This window comes from Amblyomma maculatum, chromosome 4 (genome assembly GCF_055883805.1).
Source record: "Amblyomma maculatum isolate TAMU_Amacu chromosome 4, ASM5588380v1, whole genome shotgun sequence".
Taxonomy (NCBI): Eukaryota; Metazoa; Arthropoda; class Arachnida; order Ixodida; family Ixodidae; genus Amblyomma; species Amblyomma maculatum.
Window position 1 is genome coordinate 127,313,420 of NC_139347.1, and position 9,192 is coordinate 127,322,611.

A 9,192-nucleotide genomic window follows, 5' to 3' on the forward strand; every position below is an offset into this window, starting at 1 on the left:
TCTTTGTGTACTTATCGCTTTCTTCCATTGTTTGTAATATTTTACAGGCTACCACGGTTAAACATGGTTAGGCAAACTGGGCCATAATAGATAAGGCTGCTCGTATAGCAGGGGTACAAGCGACCTTCATTTGTGTTTGACACTAATCTAGCGCCAGGCTGCAAGCTCCTGGCGCTTAGACTGTTCGGGCAAGGCAGAGATAAATTTCCCTATTTATTTATTTATTTATTTATTTATTTATTTATTTATTTATTTATTTATTTATTTATTTATTTATTTATTTATTTATTTATTTATTTATTTATTTATTTATTTATTTATTTATTTATTTATTTGAAAATAACCCATCAAAATTCCAGTGCAGTGTGTGCACCCTGTTTCTGGTCAAGAGAAAAACCGGGTATCGACGCCAAAGCATGTTTCGCACGTTGCCGCAAAGTTATGGTCTGCACGTTGCTTTGCCAAAGAATGTTCTTTCAGCACACGGCGTTGTCGTTGTCGGGTCGCCACGCAGAGCGCTTTCCTTTTTTTTTCATTTCATATACTCGATCAAGAACAGTTTTGTCGCAGAGGGTCACATCAACAAATGCTTAAGTTTATGATAACGAAATTCGCGCTAATCTCTTAGCAACTTATTTTTTGCACGTGCCTTTACCTACGGGCGGCAATCATTGCAAACCTACCAGAGTGTAGACTCTCAGAGCCGACAGTATCGGCTTAGAAGCAAGCATCAAATGAAACCTTTTAATGCCTATACAGAGCCCTACAAAGATATTCCGATATCCGGATTTCAACATCTCATAAGTGAAGTACAGATGTAGAAGGAACGTCTCAATATGTCTTAGAGGCTGCTTGCAGCAGGGCTAATGTATGAGTCTTAGGGGGAGGGGGGGGGGGTCCACACAGAGCTGACTTCAACTCGTCATTTCTTTCTTAGTCAATGTCTCAAGAGTGCGCTGTTGTTGTTTTTCTCCCCAATATGAACTACCAACTAGCCCGTTCTTCCACCCTTGCAAGTTACTAATGTATTAGACCTGCGTACGCAGAACCTTGACGGGCGAAATTGCATGTCAGTGCTACTCTTTTTCAAAGTGCATTGGCAAACCGACCTGAAAGTTGCTGCTGTATGCGTCAGCAAATATAGTTATTCATCGCGAAATTCGAAAATGACGACATCCACCTGTAAACGACATTCCATAGCGCCCGTAGCTAATGGCCCACCCAGTGCCACAGTCTCTGGTGTTATCACCCCTGCTCGCTGCTCCAGCCGAAGTGAGCGTGAGAAGGTCTCGTGGAACACACTTCATGTAGTGTCCGGGCACTCCATGATGTCACCGTAGCCGCGCGTAGACAGCGTATAAGAACACCTCAAAGATCTGTGCGCCTTTCTCGTTGTTCAGAGATGGCTACAGCTTCCACAGAACTGTAGCAGCCATCCTAGATAGCGTTTACACATCGTCATCGCGTGCAGGCAAGGTCTGAACGTCTGTTCCTTTACCTGCTGGAAACAGATGCAGGATGCTGGCACTGCCACTTCCACTGTGCACGCTAAAGATGTCTAAAACAGTGAGAAACGTGGCAACGCCCACTAGAGCACTTATCTCAAAAGTCTAACCAGTCTTTATAGTTGGTGCTCTATAGGGCGGAATGCTGAGATAGTTGGCAAAATTTTCCAGCTCGGAAGAAAACCCGAAGACAAAGGAAAGACATTGACACCGAGCGTGTGTCATTCTTCATAATTTGCCTTCGTCTACTTACGCACAAAACTTGTTCCTACAGAGCATAGGAGAAGGCCTCTCCTGCATCACTGGTATATCGCGGAGTACATGCACACACTCAGCAGTATGGCTCGCGCCTTGTTGATAGTGGACGGAATCTACAAGCGCGAAGCTTGCAGACCTGCGTGCTCGGATCCCTCACGAGCGCTCGATAGCAGTATGCACTGTGGACCTGCGCTCGTGCAGCCTGCATACCACTGGCAGAGCTCAGCACGTACTGCTAAGCGCATTGGTTTTCTGAGTAAACGCGCCAAAAGTAGAGGCGGTACAGGGGGGACGCACGTGCTCCTTCCCGAAGCACTAGCCAACCTCGGTGGCTACTTAAGATCACGGAATGTAACCCGGCCGTGTTCGCTGTGCTTCGATGGAGGCGATGTGAATATTGAGGGCACCCGTACGTTTGGCGATGATAATACGCGTTTTAGATTCTCACGCGGTCAAAATTATTCTGGAGCCTCTGCTACCGTCTGCATCATGTGCGGCTTTAGAATGTAAGCGTACATCATGTCATACCAAACAAGATACCTTATCATGCCATACCATACCTTACCGTATACGAGAAAAGAAAGGATCATAACTGTGTCACTTCTCAGTGTGCAGTTCAACCGCGTCATGAGAAAAGCGATGAAGGATGACGTAGAACTTAGAGAAAAAGAGTAGCCATGGCGGGGAGCTCCGGAATAAATTCCACTTCTTCCGTATACCTTTAGGGTTAACCATTTCCACAGCGAGCAAACTGTCAGACGAAGCAGAAGAAAGAGCAGGAGAGTACACGCTGCCTCCTAGCCTCTCTGGTACAGCTGCTGTTAAGTTTAGGCGCTCGGCACGTATGGGTTTTAGCAAAGCGCACATCACTAGCGCTACCGTTTACCGCGAGCCACCAGTCCCCACGCGCAGATGTTTGCTGCATGGCAGGTGTGCTCGTAGCTGCCTCGCATCTGGTTCCATCTGAGCATGCGCATTATGTACACGGTAGTGGTGGCGGTATACGCTACGTTAAGCCGTCTCCCGTTTGTGTTGTTCGCTGCTTTTGTTGTATACATTGTACAAAGAAGCAAGTATGGCACAGAAGTAAGACGCATAACACACTCCTAAGTGCGCGCTCTCTAGCAGTGCCGTTTTGCTCCGCTTGCTGTTCGCGCGCAATTACAGAGCTGATTGTCGTCGCAGCTGGACGTCCTCCCAGCCGTGGTGGAAGCCGTGGGTGACCGCTGTGAGGTGTACATGGACGGCGGCGTGAGGTCAGGCGCCGACGTGATCAAGGCGCTGGCCTTCGGTGCACGTGCGGTGTTCATCGGCAGGCCGGTGCTATACGGGCTTGGATACAGGGTGAGCAGTATTCCGGCTCACTACGCTGCGCCTTCGGGGAATGCCATCGCCGTGAGGGACATAGCAACACTGTTCTCGGAATGCTTCGCCCTAATTGAGAATGAGCGTAATATCGAAATGCAGAAGGTACCCGTGCATGCACTGTATGATATCAGTGCACGTTAAAGATTCTCCGAATAATCAAAATAATTCTGACAACCTCTTTCTCTCAGCATTTCACTTACTCCTTCCTTTTTTTCACTGATGACACACTTGAGGTCTCCACCAAAAAGTGAGTTTCTTCGCTTTTATTATACTCAAATTTCATTTGTTCCTATCGGTAAGTGCAGGGCAAATATGCTTTGCTGTCAGCCACATTCAAGATGCTTAATGTGTGCATACGTTCGATATACATTTGAAACGCCCCGAAAAAAAAAAGAGAAAGCGTCCTTTTTTCGTACTATTAAAGATGCACGACCTTCAACAATCCGCAATGCTTTGCGTCCTGCTGACGTGCTGAATTCAACATCCAGGCATATTTTTCACCTCTTGACACACACCATTCTTCTCTTTTTAGTCCCTCATTCCCCATTTATTCCCTGTGTGGCATGTTCAAAGCTAGGCCCGCGCCTGAAACCGTAATATATAAGCAGCAAATTGCCAGAAATCTCAAGAACACCATTGAAATCCTCGCCGTCGCTCTACCCTCAATAAAAGTGACAGAAGCAAGTACTCGCCGAGGAGTTAATGATGGTGATGAATTTCTATGTCACAAGGGCCGTGGCGAAATAACGCCATAGCAGAAGGTGTTTTTCGTTAACTCAACGTGAGGTCAAAGGCCAATAAATCGAAGCACCACGTAACTACAAGGTGATGCGCGAGCTGTTCACGCAGAAAAATACTATTATATCAGTGTAGATGCCACTACGAGGAAACGAGAAACATTAACTATGACAATATAAAAAATTACTCCTCTTTACTATTTACAAGTGTAACAAAATATGAAGCAAGCCGTAATAGTTATTTATTGTTTCAATTAAATATGTGCAAGGACCACGGAAGTTGGAAGAAAACTGCCTCAAAAGTAATTGATTGCTTTTCTGTAACTATTCATTTGATTTCTGCTCCTGTAATTTAGTACAGTTACACTTAAGATGAGGCTAATCGGTAACTTCCTGCAACTTGTACAGTCACCACTTCTTTTATTGTACCGCACAAGCGCCAACTTGTCCGGCGTACAGCGGCGCCGATGATAAGGAGAACGGAAACCGGAAGAGGGGGTGAGCATGCGCACCGATCGTGTTGCTAGAGCCACAGCGTCGTTTGCTTGACTATTCTGCTTTGTGTGATCAAACCCCGCGAAAACAAGATACATGGCATAGTCGCGGGAATATTTCGTGTACAATTCGCTTCATATTTATTAATTTCGCTGCTGCAAACGTGTAATGTTTCATGCCCGAAGATAGACTCTGTCATTCTAGCATTGTCTACAAATATTTCTTTTTATGTATGCAAATACTGTAACTGGTTTCTTGGACACTTTACGATTCTTATCGTAAATGTGCGCTCTTAAGAGATGCCACTTGGCCCTAGATGCCACTTGGCCCTAGACGCAGAGAATAAACATGAGTCGTAGCCGGTTCTTGGGGTTCCAATGCACACAGCCGATTATGGGCAGGTGTAATTGACTCGTACTAATACGTTTGGCTGTTGGGGTTCCGTGGGGCAAAAAATTTGAGAACCCCTGGCGTAGGGTTTCCGGAGGTAATTCGGGAAGGGTACTGCTCAGGTTCGCACGATGTTTCTGAGCCTAATAGGACGTTATCTCAAGTAAAATGCCTCACACAAGGGAAAAAACGTATGTGCAAATCGACCAGTGCTGTTCGTCACGCATAGCTCTCTCTCTCTCCCTCGACGCAGGGCCAGCAAGGGGTCACCGACGTACTCGAATTCATCCGCCGGGAGCTCGACAACTGCCTGGCGCTCATCGGTGAGGCTGCTTGACGCCTGTCCCGACTGCGTCAAGATGGCGCCGCAATGCCAACACTAGCTGTACAAAACAGATTTAAAGCCTATGATGCACTGACGGCGCTTAATGGCACGCAACACAGGCTCCTCACCCGCCGTGCTTTTCTCCACGAGCGATAGCTAAACATGTTAACGCACGTACATATACAAACTTGCGGAACCTCATAAATGAACCGGTGCGTAAAGATATAAATAGTCTCGATTATTGCTTCAGCGATTATACTATTTTTTCAAGCCACTGCATAAACGATCTTACCGGCATATCTTTCACACAAGGTTGAAATGCTGGTTACGAGAGTTGCATGTGGTGTGTTGCAAGTTAGCCGCAAAACTAGCCCGAATTGCGAAACTGCCTAAAGTTGTTTCGGTCTAACTGATGGATTGGTAGGGGATGGAGAAGCGCTGCATTTTACTATATACTGATTTATTTCATGCGTTTCAGTGTTTGAGTGCAGTTTTATGTTTTGTAGAGATTTAGGAGTTGCAATAATTGACTCGCTAACTTCAGTTACGCAGACATATCATCTTAGAAAGATGATAGCTATAGGGCTACCTGGTAATTGACATGAACCATTGGACAAGACAGGAACACAAAACTCTTGCTCCTTCGTTGTCCGCGCTATGGAGTCTACGTCTATACCTTTTTTTTTTTTTTTTAAACAGTTCTGCAACACCTGCAGGAACCACCATTGACTGAGCAGTTAAAATTCATGACTTCGTTCCTGTTTTTGTTGCAGGACATTACGGGTTTAAACTCTGAAATGTGTTCTGGGAGCTTAAGGCCCGCCAATGTTGCTACGTCACGTCAACAATCTTGACCGTCGTGTATCCGATTCCGAGCCGCTCGAGGCACCACGCCAGTGAGAGAGCGGTCATTTACATTCTTACTTCATACAGACGACAATTTATGATTGTGCGTGTCCTTTTCATGAAAGTAAGTTTTTCAAGCATAATTCTAGGCATTACTAACCCAGAACATGAAGAGCAAAACGCCCTTGAACCGGTAGCAGGCGGCCAGACTCAATATAAAAAAAAAAAAAACTATCTTGGGTACGGCAGGAGAACGTGGTATGCACCGGGCCATCACAGAGGATGAAATACGGACTTAGGCTCTTAGCAAATATTGTTGTCTAGTGTTTTCCACGGAACAGTGATTACAAAAACAGGTCGGTACAATTTAGAACCTCTGATACGATTCGCAGTGCACATGCAAAAAATAGCATCAGTTCAAAACTGCGCTGAGGACAGTAACGCGGCAATAACATGGAACTTCATCATGTGTCCATGATAGCGGCAAAACGAAGTTCGGTGACGTGAGCGGTTATCCTTCTTATTGTGTACACACATGGAGCCCCGGCGCGTAGAAACCATGCTTTACCGCGCATACTAGCCTAATTAACCAGCAAACAAATGCAGAGGTAATTAGGGGCTACGTTATTATATACATAATGGAGCCAACAGCCACTGACACAAAAGAAAACATACGGGGACATTTTTGCTGTTGGTGATTAATGTGAAGTAATAATTGATCGCAAAGATGAACGATTAGAAAGCAAAGAAATAATTATGGGGGATACTTAAGCTCCGCCTTTAAGGGTATGACGCATTAGCTTAGGCCACCAGCCCACATCTAAAGCCCCGCTTTAACCAAGCCGTATGGACGTGCCTGTGTGGCCTGTTAATGCAAAACATTAAAAAAAATTCAGCGCAACAGAAGTAGCCCAAAGGCGAAAAGAAGAAGAGAAAGGAAAGTGCAGTAACTTACAAGCAGATGTGAATGCCTTACGCCACGGGTTTGCTCCTTAGGGCGTTCCTTGTTGATCTTAGAACACAATGAGACCAGCTTACGAGAGGCGGAAAACGCTACATCGTACCTGTCAACAGGTACCTGCAGGCTCCGAAGCTGGCCACATTGTGTTTCAGGGTCAACAAGGAACGCCCTAAAGAGCAAATCTGTGGCGTAAGGCATTCTCATCTTCTCAGTCAGAGCTCTTTGCCGTCTTAGAACACGCAGCTACAAAAAGAAATTTAACAGTGAAGATGACGCATGTGCTCTACGTGGTCGCTCCAGTGAAACAATTGACCATGTTATACTCGAATGTAATGGTATCCATCCGGAAGTCGATGCAGGCGCAGTCACTTTTCGTGAAGCTGTGGGGTTTAGAGATACCAGTGGCCGGGTGAATAAACCTGCGGTGGAAGCTAGCAAAAAAAGACTGGAATATTGGTGGATTAAAAAAGCAGAAAAGTGACATAATGTTAGTAATGTAGAAACAAAAATTCAATAAATAGAACGATGGTGTAGTTAACTAATCTAAAAACAATAATTAAGATACAGAGAGAACAAAGAGCATGATAGCAACTGCTACCACCCTGTTTCAAAGGGGATGCTCCTATATTCCATCCATCCATCCGAACTTTGGCCAATCAAAACCGCCGTTTTTTTTTTTATATATATATATGGGCCCTATTGGAAGTTTCGCAACTGGTAGTATTGAAGAACTCTGGTTATAGTACTGGAGACGGCTTGGTGAGGTCTCGAAATCGGATCTTATCAGCGGCAAGTGGTTGTATTCTCTCGTATATACTTTATAATTATTTTTCATTTAAGATACGCTGACGCTAGTAATACTCAATTTATCAAAACGACGAAAGAAGCATTCCCCTACGGTTTCCTTCGTTTCAATGACAGTTGGATGTCTCAATATATGTAGCCGTCGTGAGCCGCTTATTTCTCCATCGTCGTCTGGTATTTCAATGTGGACGAAACACCGCCGGGTATAGATAAATCTGATTTATTTTCTTGCCCTCGGATACTGATGGCGAAGTGAATTTTTTCTTCCACAGCCTAAATGCCTTAGGAGCAGGATTGTTCTTCGCTGGCACTCAATGCGTGGAAGGCTACGCAAACTTTCCCTGATATCTGTTCTCAGCTGCAAGCGAAACACCCGATTGGTGCCAGCATTATCTTTATCGCTGTGAGCAAATTAGTTACGCGCAATGAAGACAGCGCTCGTAGACTGACCTACATTTCGCTTCCTATACGCAGGTTGCAACGATGTGAACAAGGTGAATGCGGGGTTTCTCACACGCACTGGCGGATACTACCCATGATGTCGTTTATTTGTGAACTGAAGTCGCAGGAAAAGAAAACGTCTTCAAGAGGTGGCAAGCACCATTATGAAGTTACCAGCCAAGCATCTCGAAGCTGCAGGCCAATAATCGTTATTAATAAATCAAACCTTATTTCTCCCGAAAATAAAGAAAGGGGCAACAAAAGCAGCTGTACAAAAACACCCTGACGAAGGCAGGCCCCCTTTGGTACCGTTCGGCAGCATTACCAATATAAATCACTCAAACTAATGTGAAGTTTTCACAAAAAGGACACATCAAATATAGACTGCGATCTCGGAGACATAAAGAGTGAATAACAATATTGGTGTTTTGTTTTTATGGCCAAAGATTTTTTTTAAATGTGACTGACTTTAATTTAGCCCTGGGCTATAATGGGAGCTATAGGGACACCAGGTAGGACGCAGAAGGCTTCAATTAGTTTCCTAATTACCGAAATGCACTAAGTACTTTTGTTTTCATTTTCTATTTAGGGGATATGTTGTATTTGCAGATTTGAGCTCATCCACCAGGTAGGACGCAGAGGGCTTCAATAAGTTTCCTAATTACCGAAATGCATTAAGTAGTTTTTGTTTTCATTTTCATTTTAGGGGATATGTTGTATTTGCAGATTAGAGCCCATCCTCTAATTAGTATAGCTACGAAAAATGTTATATTTAAAAAAAATTGTAGCGGGCGTCGCAAGGCCCACAAATGCTACCCTGATAGGCGATTTCACCAACACAGAGCTAACGGCACGTCCGGCGTGTATCGCTCAGCTAATGCTCGCTTTGAGGCCGGAATGCTTGAGCCCAACGCGACACCTATCAGCGAGGCCGCGGTCGCAATGAAACTGACACCGAACCTTCACGTACCCTTCTGGCTCTCAGGTGATGCCAAAATCTCTGGGTGTAGCGAACTGCGTCACAAGCGCTGTGCTAGGGTGTGAAACTGCCTGCAGTGGTGA

General features: G+C 45.0%; 1 protein-coding gene across 1 annotated transcript in view; it reads left to right on the top strand.

The window, feature by feature from the left end:
- LOC146192346 (2-Hydroxyacid oxidase 1-like) overlaps window positions 1-8,761 on the top strand; it is a 58,467-nt gene extending 49,706 nt beyond the window's left edge. Inside the window, exons 7-9 of the mRNA XM_084602449.1 lie at window positions 2,949-3,107; window positions 5,007-5,076; window positions 8,164-8,761. Of these exons, the coding sequence (XP_084458575.1) occupies window positions 2,949-3,107; window positions 5,007-5,076; window positions 8,164-8,228 (294 nt within the window). The 3' untranslated portion in view covers window positions 8,229-8,761. The remainder of the gene's footprint in view (window positions 1-2,948; window positions 3,108-5,006; window positions 5,077-8,163) is intronic.
- The last annotated feature ends 431 nt before the right edge of the window (window positions 8,762-9,192 follow it).